General features: G+C 40.2%; 1 protein-coding gene across 1 annotated transcript in view; it reads left to right on the top strand.

The window, feature by feature from the left end:
• The window catches only part of Gcc2 (GRIP and coiled-coil domain containing 2), a 52,063-nt gene extending 35,864 nt beyond the window's left edge, over positions 1-16,199 (top strand). The window contains exons 18-23 of the mRNA XM_021656714.2: positions 1,249-1,425; positions 3,830-4,047; positions 5,895-6,089; positions 7,336-7,490; positions 9,768-9,969; positions 14,678-16,199. Coding sequence (XP_021512389.1) covers positions 1,249-1,425; positions 3,830-4,047; positions 5,895-6,089; positions 7,336-7,490; positions 9,768-9,969; positions 14,678-14,748 — 1,018 coding nt within the window. The 3' untranslated portion in view covers positions 14,749-16,199. The remainder of the gene's footprint in view (positions 1-1,248; positions 1,426-3,829; positions 4,048-5,894; positions 6,090-7,335; positions 7,491-9,767; positions 9,970-14,677) is intronic.
• Positions 16,200-19,585: the final 3,386 nt, after the last annotated feature.

The following is a 19,585-nucleotide window of genomic DNA, read 5'->3' as shown; positions in this document are numbered from 1 at the left end:
TTTAAAATTTCCATCTAGATCCATTTTGTAAATTGCTAAATGTGGTGGCACACTCCATTTAATTCCAGTACACAGGAGGCAGAGGCAGGTGGATCTTGGAGAGTTTAAGGCCAGCCTGATCTACAGAGCAAGTTCCAGGATAGCCAGAGCTACACAGAAAGACTCTGTCTCAGAAAGTGATAGGAGAAGGGGAGGGGATTCAGAAATCTTGTGGCATGTACATTTTGATTGTGTGGTAGAAGTCAGTTGTTTAGTTTTATACCTGTTTTTAGAGTTCTGAACAGGACTAATGGTGCTATGATGTTGGCATGCTTATGTTTCTGCTTCTGTTATTCTTTGTTTAGGAACCTCTTAAGGATGGGACTATCATCTTTTGTGTGATATTTTCTCTATCTATAGCAGTCATAAAGTATTGACCACTTAGTAAATATCTTAGTAATAGTCATCATTTATTAAGAACCATTCTGAGCATACCTGAATCTTGAGTTCAAACTACTTGAACATAATGTTTAAGTTCCTTCCAGTGTTTTATACTTTTTAAACCTATTTCTGTGATTTTTTTAGTAGAGCTTCTTATGAGTGGGAATTGTCACCTTAGAGAAGGTGTCCATTTCTTATACATCTTCTAAGGAACTAATAATGTGTACATTATGGAAGAATTGTGGGTTTTAATTATTTCAACCAAGATTTTATTGTAATTCTAAACAGATTCTTCACTTTTCTTCAGGTATTGCCTTTCACTGAATTTTAACCTCGCACACCATTCTTATAACAGCTACCTTAGAATTGAGTTGTTTCTAACTAATAATAATCCTGTAACTTATAACATAACCTCGTCTTGATACCACATAATGTCCTATTCCATTTTAGTATGAAATTTTAAACTCAGACAAACCCAAAATCCATTGTTTTTTAACAATTTTAACAGTGCTCAGGAATCCAAGACAGGATTTAAAGCCAGTTTGTGGTCTGTAGCAAGTATAGGCCAACCAGGCCTACATAGCAAGACTCTCAAAAAACTAATTAATTAATTAAATGACTAAACTCTAGACATTTTTATAAACCTGTAGTGCCTTATACTTACAATTTCACTATAACTTCTTGTTTAAATTATTTTAATTCTTGTGACTCTATTTCCTTTAGAACCGTCCACAGTAACAAAGAGTATGACACTGAAAAAACAAACATTTGATGCCACAAAATGGGTTTACCCCCTTCATAAATGTTGTTAAACTATTTCTGTTTTAGGGAACACCTGGAAATGCTGATTGACCAACTGAAAATCAAGTTACAGGACAGCCAAAATAGCTTACAAATCAGTGTGTCAGAGTTCCAGGCACTACAGTCTGAACATGATACTCTACTGGAGAGGCACAACCGGATGCTGCAGGAAACTGTGACCAAAGAAGCAGAACTTCGGGAAAAGTAAGGCTGCCAGCAGCAGCAAATGCCATTGGTACCAGGCAAGCAGCCTGCCTTTACTTTGTGCTTCTCCCTGGAATTGCAATGAGGAGTAGGACCTTACAGAGGCTTGGTAGCTTTCCCTTACCTACCACCCTGTTACCTTTAAGACAGTCTTTATCTTTACCATTTTTAGAACAACTGACATTTATGTACTGCTGATAACCTGCCTCCTTTATAGCATTTATAATCAGGAAAGCATTAGAGTAACTATTTACTAATTAGGCCAACCAATTAATGTCTGTGTAACTTACACAGCCCAACTTATATGAACCCCCAAGTCACAACTGGAACAGAACAGTAAGCATCTATCAGGACAGGTATTCCAATTCCATGTGAGGAGCTTGCAAGCAGCTAGCTTACTGGCAAATCCAGAAGTGTTATTGGTAACACCTGAAGGCTACTTATGTACAAAGTACTCTTTGTGTTTGTATGATGCTGGAGATTGAACTGTTAATTGAAAGAAGGAAAACCCCAATCATTCTGTTTTACCAGTAAAGACTCAGGAGCCAGATGTTGGGGTGAAAACCTGCTAGCTCAGAGAGGCAAAGAAAGTAACCAGCTAACCTTCCTTCTCAGCTCAGGTCTGGATGGAAAAAAATCGAAAAGGCTCACTAGCTCAGATGACAGCCCAGGAGCAAAAAGCCAAAACAACCCAAGGCCAAAGGCTTGCTAGCTTAAAGCCCAAAGAGCCAGGGAGTTGAGGAGCTGAAGCCTCAGCTAAAGCAAGAGCTTGATCTAAAAGCCCTTTTCTTCTTCTCCCTGTTGTCTTAAATACCCCTGAACTCAAAGTCTCTCCTACTCTTCAATCCCTGTCATCTGGTTTCTTGCTCTTGACCCAGGGTTAACTGTATTAAACACTGTGTACAGAAAGCTCTTGGATTAAAGGTGTGTGATAGGGCTCAGCCATCTCAAACAAGAATCAGAGAATCCAGAATTTTGGGATTCACAGTGGGATCAAATATACTGCAACATTGAACACAGGCAAGTGCTACACTGCTTGTATCCCCAGTGCTCAGAAAATTGTTATAACAGCAAATGGTTCCTCCTTTACATAATTGTAACTATTACAAACAAAATGCTTGACAAACAGTATGTACAGTGCCTGATTAGTCAACTTGATAACTAAGTATGTTTCTCTAAAGCCAAGCAGGATGGCTTACACTTGTAATCTCAGCACTCAAGTTCAAGACCGTGGCTGCATAACAAGGTTAAGTCTGTCATGAGGTGTAGGAAGACCCTGTCTTACAAACAAAAACAGTGATTTCTTTTTGTATCACCGTTTCTTCTTTAGCCACTAAATCTGTTTTAACATAATATGGTGTATATATTTATGACAGATAGAAGAAAATATCTTACTAATTACTCTCAGGTGAGACTGGCAGGCATGAGAGTCAGGAGAGGGCAGCTTTCACTGTGTTTTTTTAATTGCTTCCTAATTTTCATGAGCAAATATTTCTGGAAATTTTATTAATGTTTTCTGGTTGAAGTTTGCTAAAAACCAAAGATGACATGACAAAATACAAATAAACTGTTAAAAAGAAATTGTTGCTCAGGCTGCTGAGATGGCTCAACAGTTAGACAAGCCTGGTGACATGAATTCGGTGCCTTGAACCCATGTAAATGTGGAAGGAGAGAATGGACTACAGAATTGTTTTGTTACTACTGCTATATGTGTGCCCATAATATACCCATCATTTACTAATACACAATAATAATACAAAGAATAAATTTAAATTAATAAAAGTAGTTGCTCCCAAATTGTAGGTCTGCTAACTAATGTCAGCCTGACTGTGTCAAACTCAAGTGGAGAACTGCTGAGTGGCTAATTCCCAGGACTACTGCTAACAAGTCAAGAAACTGTAGTAGGAAAGCTAGGTGTTAGTGTTTTACAAGGTAATCCAGCAAATCTGATGTAAGACTTACAAGCAGCTATAATATACCCGGTCTTTGTGCTTAAGTGTTTCATGCTAACTCACTCAAAAATTGATATTTTTCTTAAGACTTTCTTTATGAAAAGTATTCTTTTTCACATGTTCAAGGTAATATGAAACAGGTAGATTAATCTTATGTGAGCTGCCCACATAAAATGACAAGAAAAAGTAGAATAATTGTGTGTATGTTTAAGTGTTTAACAGGCTTCTCCTTTATCCCAGGCTATTCTTATCTATTCATTATGTAAATGAGGGTAACCTTGAATTTCTGATCCTTTTGCCTCCACCTTCCTTGTGCTGAGATTACAAGCTTATACCAATGTACCCAGTTTATATGGTGCTGGGGAATGAACCCAGAGAATCCAGATAGCAAGGCTGCTTCAGTATGTGCCGTTCAAGGCTCTCATATGAACTAAGCTCCTTTTCACCTTCAGGTTGTGTTCAGTTCAATCTGAGAACACCTTGATGAAGTCTGAACATGCCCAGACAGTGTGTCAGCTAACATCCCAGAATGAAGTACTCCGGAACAGCTTCCGAGACCAGGTTCGACATTTGCAGGATGAGCACAGAAAGACAGTGGAGACTCTGCAGCACCAGCTCTCTAAGGTGGAAGCTCAGCTCTTCCAGCTCAAGAGTGAGCCATCCACAAGAAGTATGTGTATCTTTATGAGAAGATTGGCTTTTCCTGTTCTGGCATATTTGTATCACTTAAGAACATCACAAATTCATGAGAAAGTAAAACGTTGGGTGGATTAGTGGTTAACAGCACTGGCTGCTCTTCCAGACAACTTGGGTTTGATCACATGGTGATTCGTGTCCATCTCTAATTCCAATCCCAAGGAAATCCAGTGCCCTCTCCTGGCCTCTCACAGCACTGCCTGCACACTGTACACAAATACATGTGCAAAACACCCAGAGACCCAAGATAAAAATAATAATTAAAGATATGTAAAAGTTAAAAGAAAAATTTACTGAGTAACAACCTGTGTCAATTCTGTGATTAATGAATTATAGATTTGCTTATTGGAAATAAATCTGAATTGTATGACTCCCTCTTGGTTATACTTACAGCTGTCTATGCAAGTTCTTAAACTACTAATCTTCATAACTGTGTAACCCTCTGTATAATGTATATTTATTTTTGTTTGGCTTACACATATTTCTAACAATCTCATGGCATGAGTTCTAATTCTAGCATCTATCACTTGGTACTGAGTGTTTGCCCTCAAATGCACATGTTCTTGGTTGCAAGCTTTAGGACAGAGCAAGGGACTTATAAACGGTACTTGTTGAATCTTGCACCAGTGTGGCTTCTTCTTCAGATTTTAGTGAGGTGGAATTGTCTGTCATTCAGATTCAGATTCAGTCTTTTATTCTGTTTCCAGAAAGAGACAAGAGAACGTCAGTTATGACAATGATATTCCAGTCCTATGTTTGTGGTGATTTGTTATGGAAAATGTTGTCATTGCAGCATGGCAGGTGTGGATCAAGGTCAAAAGCTAACTTTAGGAGAATTTAACTTATACTAGCCATGGACAGTGGCACATGCCTTTAATCCCAACATTGAGGGAGGCAGAGGCAGGCAGATCACTGAGAGTGATCTTGTCTACAAAGCAAGTCCGGGACACAGAGAAATCCTGTCTCAAAACAAACAAACAAACAAAAAGGATCAGTCAAAGAAAAAACGGGTTGCACAAAGAGGCTGTAATGTAGGAATCAAGCAGAGTAAGAAGCAGTTGGTAAAAATATCAGAAACCCAGGGAAATGCTCCAGAAGGGCAGCCAAGGGCTAACAGCTTTAAAAAGACTGGGGAAAGAGTTCATAGTATTGAAAAACAAATGAACTCTAATACTTAAAAAAATTTGGGTTAAGCTATGAGAGCTTGCATAGAGTTAATTCCTCATCAGTCAAGTAATTCGTTTGGTCTTACGAGCTTTGTGAATCTATGTAAGTGTTCATTAAAAGCAAGCAAGAAATCCTTTTTTTTTTTTTTGAGACAAAAATCATGCTGTATAGCCTTGGCTGGCCTGGAACTAGTTTTCTAAACCAAATGTTAGGATTAAAGGTATGTGCCCAAGAATTCTGTAAGCTGTAATTGATTGGTTCCGTACTCTGGACTCTGGGCTCTGTAATCTGAACACTGGAGAGGTAAGCAGGCAATACTAAGTACCAACAAAGATGACAATGTAAGGGCAGCCATGAAGACCAACACATTGCAGCATGTGAAAAGTAGGGAGTGTTATGTAAAACAAGCATTATCCAGCTGTTCAGCGGGCAGCAATTTATATAGTTTCTGTTAGATGATTAGCATTGCTCAGTGGAGAGTGACTAAATAACTGCTTTGCATCCTTTCTTTAGACATTTATTTACCTGCTGTTTAATTTCCTTATCATTTAACACTCTCAACACTGTCTTTAATTTCATTGACTATCTTCCTTAGCTTCAAATCCGTTGCTTTTTTTTTTAACAATTTCACTTATCCTTTAAAATATTTAATAGGCCCTGCTGCTTCCCACCAACCTTTGAAAAACCCCCGAGAAAGAAGACACACAGACCTCCCCCTTCTGGACATGCACTCGGTGGCCCGAGAGGAGGGAGAAGGGATGGAGACAACTGACAGCGAGTCTGTGTCTTCGCCTGGCACACACATTCAGTCTTTAGAGCAGCTCCTTAGTTCTTCTGACGCCAAGCCTGGTAGGTTGCTTTGAACAAATTGTTTTGGTTTTGTTTTGTTTTTACTTAATATGGCTATCTTGTTCAGTAAACACTACTCTGATTTTTATGTTTTTTCAGCTGTTTCAGTAAAAGGTCTTATAGTATGAAACAGATCTCTTTAAAAAACTAAAATCATAGCCAGGCAGTGGTAGCACATGCCTTTAATCCCACCACCTGGAAGGCAGAGGCAGGTGGATCTCAGTGAGTTCAAGACCAGCCTGGTCTACAAAGTGAGTTCTAGGACAGCCAAGGCTACACAGAGAAACCCTGTCTCGAAAATTTTAAAAACCTAATAAATGTTAACACAAGCATGGCCTGAGCCAGAAGTGGGTGAAGAAAGTCCTTTAATGTTATTAGAAAATAAATAAACTGTTCCCTTCCCCTCCAAGAAACTAACAGTTTCAGTTTTTCTTACAATAAAGTATTGGCAAATTAGCTGTGATAACAATGGTATAGTTTTTGGTATGCTTTTTGCTCTTACCTGTAATGAATATGACTGTTCATAATTCAAGAGGATTTTTGTCTTTCTAGCCCTGGGACCACAATTATATTAACCATCGTGTTATCATGTAGATACTGTGGCAAAACCCTTGAGAAAGGTAACTTAAGAAGAAAGATTAAGCCGGGCCTGGTGGCACATGCCTATAATCCCAGAACTCTGGGAGGCAGAGGCAGGCGTATGTCTGTGAATTAGAGGTTAGCCTAGTCTACAAAGCAAGTCCAGAACAGCCAAGGCTACATAGAGAAACCCTGTATCAAAAACAACAGAAAAAAAAAAAAGGAAGAAGAAAGATTAGTCTTAGCTTACTGTTTGAGCCCGTGGTCACTTGGCCCTAGCATTTGGCAGTGGCAAGACAAAATATCATGGTGAGCACCTTATGGCAGCCAAGACGTGGACAGGAATGAGCCAGGGTTCCAGCATCCCCTCAAAGTACACCTCCCGTGACCTGTTTTCATTCTTCTAGACTCTACCTCCCAGTACTACTTCACATTGGGAACCCAGTGCTCCCTAGCATAAACTGTAAAGGGATTATAGAGCCTGTACTCAAACTAGTTGTACTACAATAGAAATTCAGTCTTACCTGTGCTGCTTTCAACTAGAAAGTTTTGAGCTGAGGTATATCCTATAGTTGTAACAAAGGGTGGACTTAACCTGTTACAAAGTAAGACATTTGATTTTCTTATTTAAAGTCTGTGATCTCTGATTTTGAAAATTAATTTTTAGAACAGCATCTTACAGAACCCACTTTATGGCATACTGAATTTACCAAAGAAGAATTGGCTGAGAAGCTCAGTTCCACCACTAAGAGTGCAGATCACTTAAATGGCCTGCTTCGGGAGACAGAGGCTACCAATGCCATTCTCATGGAGCAAATTAAGGTGTGGATGGAACCTGGCTCCCCTGAAATGCTCTGTCACAGTTGCTTTTCTAACCCTTTGTGTACATAAGCCCCATTTTTTAAAATTTTATTTTCTTAATTACACTTTATTTACTTTGTATCCCCCATAAACCCCTCCCTCCTCCCCTCCCGCTCCCATCATCCCCTCCCCCTTCTTCACGCATGCCCCTCCCCTAGTCCACTGATAAGGGAGGTCCTCTCTTTCCTTCTGCTCTTAGTCTATCAGATCACATCAGGAGTGGCTGCATTGTCATCTTCTGTGGCCTGGTAAGGCTGCTCCCCCCTCAGGGGGAAGTGATCAAAGAGCAGGCCAATCAGATTTTGTCAGAGCATAAGCCCCATTTTACAAGTTCACTTAAACTGAGTGTATGACCTTGAATATTAAGGACAGTGGAGCACCAGTAATTCAAGGTATTCCCTCTCCTTCTCTCTCCCTTTCTTCTTCCAGCTTTTCTCTTGTTCTCCTTCCCCTTCCTTCTTTGTCTGTCTCCCCTTTTCTCTCCCTCTTCAGTTCTCTCTCTCTCTCTCTACCTGTTTTTCTTCCTCTCCTGTTTCTTGGGACAACCCTGGGCAGGCCTTCAACTTGTTATGTAGCCGAGGATTTCCATTAATATCTGATCATCTTGCCTCTACCTCCTAAATGCTAGAACTAGGACTACAGCTAGCTAAGAGTGCTCAAATGAGATGTTTTCTCCCTCTAAGGATAATGATTCAGCACTCAGGAGGCAGATCTCTGTGACTTCAAAGCCCTCCTGCTCTACAGAGCTAGTTTCAGGACAGCCAGGACTTCACAGGGAAACACTATCTCAACCCTCCTTTCCCAAAAAAAAAAAAAAAAAACCTAAAACCAAGCCAGACATAGAGGTACACACATACATCCCACCACTTGGGGTGTTAGAGCAGGCAGATAGCTGATTTTTAAGGCCACCCTGGTCTACATAACAAATTCCAGAGTTCCAGATTAGCTGCAGTTATGTAATGAGACCCAGTCCCAAAAGATAAATAAATGAATGAATAAGTATGGGGGAGTTACCAGAGGCAGGCAGGAGGTAGCAGCCTATAAAAATGATACAGCTAAATTGAAACTTGTAGCTACCTGGCAGCAAGTACATGCTTCTGCTTCCACTTCTGTTTTATATGTGCTGCCTCTATGTAGAACTGTCATTGTCAGATTGGTTTATACTGAATTGTATTTATGATGCCATTTAAATACTTTAACATACATCTCTGTAAGTTTTCAAAGCACTGTCAACGTCTAACAACACTGACTAGTACAATAAACCAAGAAGCATATTCAAATACTACTTCTACAGATCATATATGCATGTGTTGCACTTATGTGATTTCTTAGACTTGTGTCACTTTATTAAGTGATCCTGGATCTTAGGGAATAAGCCAACTTTTCTATACCACAGAAGTAATAGGTGTACTTAAAACTTGAATTATCCTCGGAAATCTTAAGTGTAGGGGCTGGAAAGATGGCCCAGTGGTTAAGAGTGTGGGCTAATCTTGCAGTGGCAGTTCCCAGCACCCGTTAGCTCCTATTCCAGGGCATCTGATACTTCCAACCTAAGTGAGTACTCAGGAACCCTAATATCCCCTACACACACAAATAGGAAAATTGGGGTGGATGTTTATTTGTTTTGTTTTTCTGTTTGTGTGTGTGTGTTTGTTTTTTGTTTTTAACTTTGTACTACTTTTCAAATTACCTTCCTCCATTTTCTGGTGGTGTTGTATAATGTCTAGTGTTCCTTGATGCTCCTGAACTGAGCTTGTTTTGGTAAAGTACTGTTCACTCTGGACATCCTGATAGCCTGGGTCTACAGACAGGGCAGAGGAAGGGGTCAGGGGAGGCTGCAGATGTTTACCTCCCCACCTGCTCCCAGACCACCCCTGCTCACCCATGTCTCCAGAATAGAAGGAGGAGGTGTATTTGTGGCACCAGCGCATGGTTCTAGTTGATCCCCAGTTCTCAGCATTTCTATGATGCCTGTGCTTCTTGGGCAGGAACAACTCTATTCCCATTGCATGCATCTGCTCTTCTCCATTGTAGTATTTGGAAAACTGTCAGATTAAAGCAGTTCAAGGTTCTTCTGTTTGCTCTCTTCTTGGAGTTAGTTGATAGGTCTCTTTTCTCTCCTCTCAGCTCCACTTTTATGGGGTAGGGAATTGCTCAGGGAGATGAAAATGTGTGTGTTCAGTTTACTGTGTTCAGCAGACAGCCCCATACCCTCTAATAACTAACCTCTAATGGCAGCTTCTCAAAAGTGAGATAAGAAGACTGGAAAGAAACCAAGAGCGTGAGAAGTCTGTGGCCAACCTGGAGTACTTAAAGAATGTCTTGCTGCGGTTCATTTTCCTGAAGCCTGGTAGCGAAAGAGAAAGGCTTCTTCCTGTGATTGACACAATGCTGCAGCTCAGCCCTGAAGAGAAGGGAAAGCTTGCCACAGTTGCTCAAGGTATGTAGTGGGAAACCCTGCTATCTGGTTTGGGCTGACTGGTGGTGGTGGGTAAGGATTGGTGTGTATAACCATTTTCTGGTTGAAGTCTGTTCCTGGACTGCACATAACTAGCTTCCTTTTTAACATTTGGAGCAGGTGTACTACATCAGTGAGTTCAAGACTCAGCAAAATACAGTATAATGCTCAGTTTGACCTTTGGTCTCTGAAAATTGAATCTGTATGCTGGTATTAAGTTGGATATGTTTTGTTTAGTATGTGTTCACATGTTTTCTTCCTCCCTCACTTCCCCTTACTCTACTCCCACTCTCTGACAGAAGTCCCTGACAGTGGCCATGTGATCCACTTCTTGATCTCTGCCTACCTACCAGTCCACTTTTCAGGTGCATGCAACACAGTTAACACTGTTTCCATTGACTCCTTTGAAATGCTTGTGCTTCATAGACCTGACTTCTTTTAATTGGTCTAGAATGTTTTCATTTTCAAGCAGAGAAAATGTAGTAATGTCCCTGTAGCTATAGTCAGTCTCTTGAATTTTGAACTTATGGCCAGTTTTTCTGGCAGAAGTAGGAGAGATTTGTAAACTCTACCTACCACATGCTGACTCCTTCGAGCCCTCTATCCTCAGCTCTCGTTTACTGCCACTGTGTCATCACAAATCAGTCTCCACTGTATTTTGTTAATGTTCTCCTTCAAGCTTGGTTTTGTTGCAGTTTTTCAGGCTTAGTTGAAAGAAGGGTTGTGAGGGTTTAGATGTTTGGATTTGTTTGTGTGTTTTGATCCCTTCCTAGTTACAATAAGTCATGTTTTTTAGCTTAATACCATTTATGAATTGAAGAAGCTTATCATTTGTGGCATAGCAGTCCAGAATTTTGAATTTGGTGTTTATAGGAGCATTGTACTTATTCAAATACTGCACATACAGAGGAAGTCAGTTTTCTGATTACATCCAGGTGCATCTGATCAACGTGAGCACCAACAATACCTCACAAGCATACTGTGTACTTACTATAGCAGTGCAATACTACTATGCCCAGAATATATAGCTACCAGCTTGTGACTGATGTTCTCATCTTGATGCTCATTAATATGTCCTTCTATCCCCATTCATCCTAAATAAACTAAGAAATTAAGGCTGGCCCTTGAAATTCAGTCACTTGATATGCTTAGTAACACTTACCTGCTGGACCTCACCCAAGATATTATATTTTTAGCAAGCTGATGCTTGTGGTTTGGGGCTGTGCCTCAAGATCTTGCTTTAGAGGACTGATTAGATTCAGGGTTAATGTTTGGCAGGATTACTTACTTCATAATGAATATTGGTAGTTCCTTTGGATCTGTTTTCATGGAACCTGTCTTCCTAGTGAAAAATGTTTACTCTTATTTCTGTTTGCTGTAGTGCAGATTCCCATAGCAACTGTTAACGATAGCCAAATGAACCCAGCCATCCTAGTTTAGACCTATTCAAAAGGCCGAGGTAGGAGGATACCAAAAGCTCCAGTTTACTCTGGGCTGCAATGTTGGCTTACTTTTTAAAAACTCTTTTATTTACATTTTTTTCACATCTCTTTACTCCACTCCAATCTCTTCCAACACCCCAACAACCAGGTAGGAGAGAGAAAGGGTTAGTGGAAGAGGAGACACAGTTCTCTTAGCTGCTTCCTGCTGGTTAGGGTTGTTGGGTTTCTTGGAGGCAGTCCAATCCTCGTTTCAGAAGATGTCCAACTTCTTGTATCCATGCACCGACAACAACAGGAGCCAAAAGGGAGAAGCAGCAGCAGCAACTTTTTTCTTTCTTGGAGGTCTGCACTCTCTGGGCCCTGGTATTTACTCTCTCTCCAGAGTCCTCTGATTTAAACTATCTACAGCTGGCAAAGAGCTCCTCTAAGAGCCGCATGAAGCAAAGAAATAGTCTGCTGCTGTAAACTATCTGAATCAGTCCCACATCCTACACCTGAGATTAAAACAAAAGTATGTTTATATCCATAACACAGCAGAGTGAATACCAGACCACAAGGGCTATAGCCAGATCCTATCTCAAGCATTAACAAAAAAACTCAATATAAGAACGTACCATTTGTTTATGTATATAAATATGTGTTTGTTTGTTGTGTGTATCTGTACTATATGTTCTGTACATACTTGTCATGGCACACATGCAGAGGACAGTTTATGAAAGTTGGTTCTGTATTTCCATTATGTGGATTCCTGGTATCCAACTCAGATCATAGGCTTGACAGCAGGTACCTTTATTTACTGAGCCATATTGCTAGCTGTATATATAGTAGTTTTGGCTGTCCTGGACTTGCTGTGTAGACCAGGCTGGCCCCAAACTCACAGCAATCCACCTTCCTCTGCATCCCAAGTACTGGGATTATAGGCATGTGCTACCACTTCTGGCTCATATCATATAAATTTTTAATAAATGATTACCTTTAATTACTTTTATGTGCTATTTTAATTTATTCTCTCAAACTAAACCTACTTTATAAAATCTTGGGGAGGGGGTTGTTGTTGTTGTTTTGTTTTGAGGCAGAGTTTGTCTGTAACCCTGACTGTCCTGGAACTCATTCTTTAGACCAGGCTGGCCTCAAACTCAGAGATTTGCCTGCCTGTCTCCCAGGTTCTGGGATTAAAGTCATGAACCATATTGCTATAAAATTTATCAATATTTCAGGAATGTGGTTTTTTTTTCTACTCAAATGAAGCTTTTAATAAAATAATAATATATTCTCAATTATCCAGTATGCTTAATATAAAATATTAGCTCAGTATCTAACTTTCAAGTGTAGAATCCCTTGATTTGTAGGGATCCCTGTAAGCCGCACTGCTGGCAGAGAAAGGAACCATGAGAGGCAAGAAAGAAACTCAGTTCAGTTTGACTTAGCTGGTGTTGGTTCAGACTGCTGGAGTCTGACACCAGGCATTTTATTTTAGATGTATAGTACAATTTTGGAAAAAAATTCCTGGTAAAAATTACCTTAATCTCATATGTACAATAAAACTCACAGTGTGACTATATCAATATGGTTTTGCAAAGTACAACACTCTTTTGCCCTCTACATTGATTAACAAATTTAAAAGACACTAACCTTAGAAGTTTTAGAGTTTTTGATAATTTCACAAGAATATAAATGGGAGTTCCCAGAACCTAGAATTCTAAGTCCTGTGAATGAACAGGAAAATACCACTTCTTAAAGTTTCTGTTATAATTTCATATTTTAATTATTGTATTAGTACTTTCTATACTAATTGCGTCAGTTGCTACGATAAAATACATACCATAACCAAAAGCAAAAAGAAAAGGTCTCTTTTGGGGAACTGTCAATCACAGCATGGAAGACTAGCAACAGGAGCACGAGGCTAGCCTGGCAGTTGGGAAGCAGAAGGACAGAGCAAGAAGTGGGCCGGGCTGTAAAATTTTGAAGCCTGCTGCCAGCAATGTGCTTCCTCCAGCAAGACTTCTTAAAGGTTCCATACCCTCCTCATAGAGAGCCACTACCTGGAAACCAAGTGCCCAAACAGATATTTACAGGCCACACAAAGCATGGAAAATGCAAAGGACAACTCTTTTTTTTTTTTTTTTTTTCCTTCTGAGACAGGGTTTCTCTGTGTAGGTTTGGCTGTTTGGACTTGCTTTGTAGACCAGTCTGACCTCAAACTCACAGAGATCTGCCTGCTTCTACCTCCCTGAGTGCCAGGATTACAGGCATGAGCATTGTACACTGCTCAAATGACAACTTTTGGGCATCAGTTCTCTTTCTCTATATCAGCTAGGAATTGAACTCAGGTTTTCAGACTTGTAGATTAAGCTCTTTAACCCACTGAATTATCTCACCAGCCTTAAATGTAAATCTTAAAGTTTAATTCATTTTAAAGAGTTTTCTGAGTATCTTAAAATTATTTGCTGCTTCTTCAACTGACAAAGGAAATGAGAACCTACAAAATTAAAAACTGTGATGGGTTGATGACAGACACGATTGACAGAATGAGTCAACCAGAACACAACAAGTAAGAAGGAATCATTAGAATTGAGCATCAAGAAAGATTAGGCCAGGCGTGTCGGTGCACACCTTTAATCCTAGCACTTGGGAGGCAGAGACAGGCCGATCTCTGTGAGTTTGAGGTCAGCCAGATATACAAAGTGAGTCTACAACAGCCAGGACTTTGTTACACAGAGAAATCCTGTCAGGAAAAAACAAACAAACAAAAATAGATGAAAGACCCAGAAAAGTGGGAGGAAGAAAACATTGGACAGAAGTTTAGTTGAGGTCCTGTCCTTTTATGTGAGTGTCCTTTCCCTTCATTTTGACTTAGAGTCTTAAGACAAGGGGCTGGAGATGTGGCTCAGTAGAGTGTTTGCTTGGCATGCAAGAGGCCCTAAGTTCCATCCCCATCACTGCCTAAAATATGTGGTACATACCTCTAATCCCAGCACTTGGGAGGTAGTAAAAGAGGTACAGGAATTCAAGGTCACCCTCAGCTGGCCAGGATAGCCAGGGCTATACCAAGAAAACCTGTCTCAAAAAATGAAGAAGAACAGAAAGAGAAGAAAAATGAGGAAGAGAAGAAAGAGAAATCCAGAATAATTAATGTATCTTTTATAGTGCCTGTAATCAATGAAATAGATGTTATTTGCTTATATTGTATACTAATTCCATATTTACATTTCACATTGATAAGATTGAAGTTTTTTTTTTTTCCAAAGGTGAAGAAGAAGGTGCTTCCCGTTCCTCTGGATGGGCATCCTATCTGCATAGTTGGTCTGGACTTCGATAGATTGATGGAAAGAACAGAATTGACTCAACAGAATTCATTTGGGGAAAAAAATGGTTATTATTATTTGATCAGGAAGTGTGCATATCTGTTCACATCCTCTGGTGACTGTATATATGGTAGCAGATGTGTTTAGAATCTCAACTTGTAGTAAAAGGGCAACAGCTTGAAGCAATGGTACCAATCGTCCACAGCCCTCTAACTCAGCACCACAGTCTCTGTGCTCTCCAGCACAGAGGAAACAGTTCATTCCCGCACTCTACAACCCCAGTAGTCACTCATTTCTGAGTAGTACTATGAATTTTGAAACTGAACTAAGTTTTGGTACCATACCAACTGGGGAATTTAAGCTTTTAAAATAATGTTTCAAGATTAAGGAAATGCTTTATTGGTAAGGTTTACATGTTTATTAAGGGATTATGAAGTAAATATGCTATATGGTTAATTATATGGTTAATTATGAGACTAAGTTAAATTGCAATTTAGTTAGTTGCTTTAAAATGCCCCCCCCCCCGTTTGTTATTTTCAAAATTCACTCTGGTACTGGTGATGTGACGCTGACTGAATATGTGTCCCCCCCCTCAGCTGTGTTTCCATGTGTCTCCAGGCTCATAGTGTATGCCACTGCTCATAAGCCATGAATCTATTTTGAGAATTCCCTGAATCTCAGAACAGTGACTGTCTTACCTAACATTAAGTCTACACGTGAACCTACTGCTTCCAGTATTGTTCAGGTAGTCTTGTTCCTAAGCATGACCCCCAGAGGGCTCTGGCTCACTCTTGGTGAATAAGCCTGGCTGGGGCTGGGGGAGAGGGATTACTTGCCTTTATATCTCTGGAAATACTCTTTTGGCTAGATTAAAATTGTGCTCTTAAGTCAAATTTGGGAATTATATGTTAATATGTAATTTGTTAATAAATAACCACATAGTGATGTCTGGAATTGTTAAGCTTATGGTTTATTCTCCAGTTTTCAGTCTCAGCTGGAAACCTGACTCTCTATTTCAGTCACTATGAATATTGGCTTCCAACCTGGTTTGACTGACATTTGCTGCTGACACATTGAGTTTGTTCTCTTAAAGCTCTCCATCTCACAGTGCTCGCTCCGCCTGTTAGAACAGACCTAACTGAGTGTGCTGATTAAAGTGCATTGATTCCAGAGCTGACTCTAGAAATTGAGTGTTTGACTTCATAAGCTGTGAATGAGTATGCCCAGTGGCATCCAGTGTAATTTTAGTAATATTTAAATAAACTCCATGATTTCTTTGCACCTACTATGCCTTTTGAAATCTGTATAAACCTGTTTTGAAATCTAGTTGTTCATATGATTATATAAAAATACCTTTGCATGGTAAAAATTACTTTGATTACAAAAGACATATATGCTTTTTGTGACCAGCAATAAGGAACTGTAACAAATGATATTTCTATTAAATGCATTTAACTGTATATTATATTTTTATGACTGTTGTTTTTCTGTTAAACATTCTCTTTGGGATTTCAAATTACATGGTGAGATGTGTGCTGTCCCTCCATGGCTGGGACCTGTTGGTACTGAAAATGTGTTACAGACTGAGCTATTCAGGAGGCCAGGGCAAAAAAATTGCCTTCAGCTCAAGAATTTGAGGCCAACCTAGTGAGACCACCAACCCCAAGCCTCTTAAGAGAATACAGATAGCAAGGCATGGGAGCATAAACCTTTTATCCTAGGAGGCTGAAGTAGGTGGATCTCTATAAATTGGAAGCCAGACTGGTCTGCATTAGGGAATTCCAGTCCAACCAAGGGCTACATGGTGAGACACTGTTGAAAGAAAAAAAACAAAAGACACATACACACACCACCCGGATCTGAAGACAACACGGGTGCCTTTCTTTGGGCAATGTAGACGTGGATATAGCCTCAAGGAGACCTTGGAGGAAAGGCTTTGCTCACTTCATGCAAATCCCTTTGGACTGGGCTATAGGGAGAAGCAGAGTACAAAGAAACACAAGGATCAGCTGAACCCAGGCAGGGAGTTAGTGTGGCCTTTAGGCCAGTAGTTAATGGGTATAAGGCATTCAGCCAGTTCAGTTCAATGCTCACCTGCATTGTGCCCATAACAACTTGTTTGAGAATACAATGTACCCAGAACTGGTGCTGATTTGAGACTAGGCACATGCTATGACAGATTCTGGACTTGATCCAGCTAGTATTGAAATATCTTTCATTGTGACCATGCATGCATATACCATGCATGCATATATTTCCTTTTGTCTTTTGTTCTTACCCTGGTCCTCTGCTGTTCTCCCCATCCCATCATCTCTCTTACTGATCTCACAGACCATCATGTCTTCTGTCATGTCCCACAGTTTTTTGTTATTCTTCTTGTTTTGTTTGGTTGGTTGATTTTGATTTTTCAAGACAAGGTTTCTCTGTCTGTCCTGGAACTCAGTTTGTAGACCAGGCTGGCCTGGAACTCCTCCCTCTGAGAGATACACTTCTCTCTGCCTTCGGAATGTGAGGATTAAAGTCAAACGCCTGGTTTCGAAGCAGTTTCTAAATTTGCATCCCTCTACTGGCCAAGGACATTGAAATTTTTTTTAAATATTTATTGGCCATTTGTACTACTTTATTTGAAAATAGATTTTCTTTCATACAGTATCTCTTCTAAGTCCTCAGCTCCTCCCAATTTCCCAATCCACCCAAGTCCACACCCATTCTATTTCTCATTAGAAAACAAAAGACATATAACAACAACAACAACTAGAATAGGGCAAAGCCAACTGCTTTTGAGGACTCAAGTTTTTTCACTGGCCCATTTAATGATTAGATGATTTTTTTCCTGATGTTGAATTTTGGCAGTTCTTTATGCATTTTAAATATTAACGTTTCTGATGGATGAAGATTCTTTTTCCCATTCTGTATCTGTTACTTCATTGTGATTATGTTTTTGGCCTTGCAGACGTTTTTTTTTTTTTTAAATTTCATACAGCCTGTATATTAATTTTTATGATTATTTCCTGTGAGGTTCTGTTCAGAAAATCCTTGCCCTTGGCTGTATTTTGAAGTATATGGCAGCTATTTTTTTTCTAGCAACTTCAAAGCTGACTTATTGCAAACTTTTTTATTTTATGCAGTTTTCTTACACACTCTGTAATGCACCTCTTTATTTTTTATTTCTTTTTCCAGGTCAAGATTCTAAGCTATATTTCCAATCTTTTTTTTTTTTTTTTAATGCCTCTTTGTGACTAGTTTCACTTAGCATGTTTTCAGGGTTCATTCAGTTTGTAGCAGCTGTCAGTACTTCATTCTTTTTCATTTTTCAGTGAATCCCATTGTATGAGTCACTACTTTTATCCATTAGCTTACAGACATTTCAATGTGCCTAACTTTTGTCTGTTATGAAATTTGGTGCTACACAATTTTCCATAAAAGTTTTTTTATCTTTTCATCCCTCATGGAGAAACATATAGGAGTCAATTTCTAGTTCCTTTAGTAACTGGCCAAACTATTTTCTGCATGACAGCGCCTAACAAGGTGTGAGGCTTCATCACAGCCATATTACTCTGATAGGAAAGATATTTAAGACTTCTATAGGACTCGGATTTGAGTAGTCAATGTGGTATTGGGAGTTAGTGCCATAAGTAACTTGGGAAAGAAAGAATTTACTTGGCTTATACATCCTGATCACAGCCCATTATGAACTGAAGTTAGGGAAGGAACTAAAGCAGAAACCATGGAGAAACACTGCTTACTGGATTGATCTCCATTGCTTTTCAGATTTCCCTTTTTATGTGTGTATATGGGTATTTTGCTTGCATGTGTGCGCAATGTGTGTGCAATGCCAGCAGAAGCCAGAAGGTGACATCTGATCCCTTAGAACTAATGTTATGGATAGTTGTTAGTAGCCTATGGGTTCTAGGTTCTCTGGGAAAGCACCTTAACTCCCAAGCCAACTCTCCAGCCCCAGCCTACTTTCTTATGTAACTCAGAGCCACCTGTCTAGAAGAGGCTGGGCACGAGATGGCACATACCTATAATCCCAGCACTCGTGAGGAGACAGAGGCAGACAGATCTCTGTGAGTTCGAGTCCAGCCTGGTCTACAAAGTGAGTCCAGGACAGCCAAAGGTACACAGAGAAACCCTGTCTTGAAAAAAAGAAAATCTTGGGAGGAACAAAAGAAAGAGGCCTATTTGTTTCCGAGAGTTGTGAGGCGAAGTGTGAACCTTCCCAGTATCCAGTACAGTAAAAAAACAAGCAGGCCTTCATGGCGCTCCTAAGTTATTGGTTGAATTTCATTGCCTAGGAGCTCAATGCCTATACTCAGGGAATAAGCTTTTAAAGAAAGGAAGTATGTTCCCCCTGGAGAGATAGCTCCTGGTTAAGAGCTAGCCCCAAAGGTGTGAGCCCCAGAAAACTGGTCACCACCTCTTGTCTGCTGTGAGGGCATGGAGGCGATGCCCTCCTCCACCTCACCCCTCACCACCTGTAGTAGCTGGGAGACCTGGTCCCAATGTAGTAAGAACAGGAAAGTTATCCTTGCCCCTCACTGGCTGTAATGCTTGGGAGAGCAAACCCTGTACCTCGCCTGGGCAACACAGTGGAACTGGCCCAGATGGTGAAGGCACAGGTAAGCCAGTCCCAAGACTGAGAGTTGGAGATCTGGCCCAGTCCCTCACTGGCTGCAGCACTTGGAAGAGTGGTCCCCACACCTTGACACAGTGGAGCTGGCTGTGGAGATGTGAGAGCAGAACTGACACTTCCTCCCGATAACATTGGTAACATTGGGTAGCCTAGCTGGAGCAGTGCTGGAGAACTCGCCTTGGTGGTGCACATAAGGGAGAGCCATCAGACTGACC

The sequence above is a fragment of the Meriones unguiculatus genome (assembly GCF_030254825.1).
Source record: "Meriones unguiculatus strain TT.TT164.6M chromosome 16 unlocalized genomic scaffold, Bangor_MerUng_6.1 Chr16_unordered_Scaffold_43, whole genome shotgun sequence".
Taxonomy (NCBI): Eukaryota; Metazoa; Chordata; class Mammalia; order Rodentia; family Muridae; genus Meriones; species Meriones unguiculatus.
Note: the sequence above shows the minus strand (reverse complement) of the source record. Positions and strands in the feature narration are given on the sequence as shown.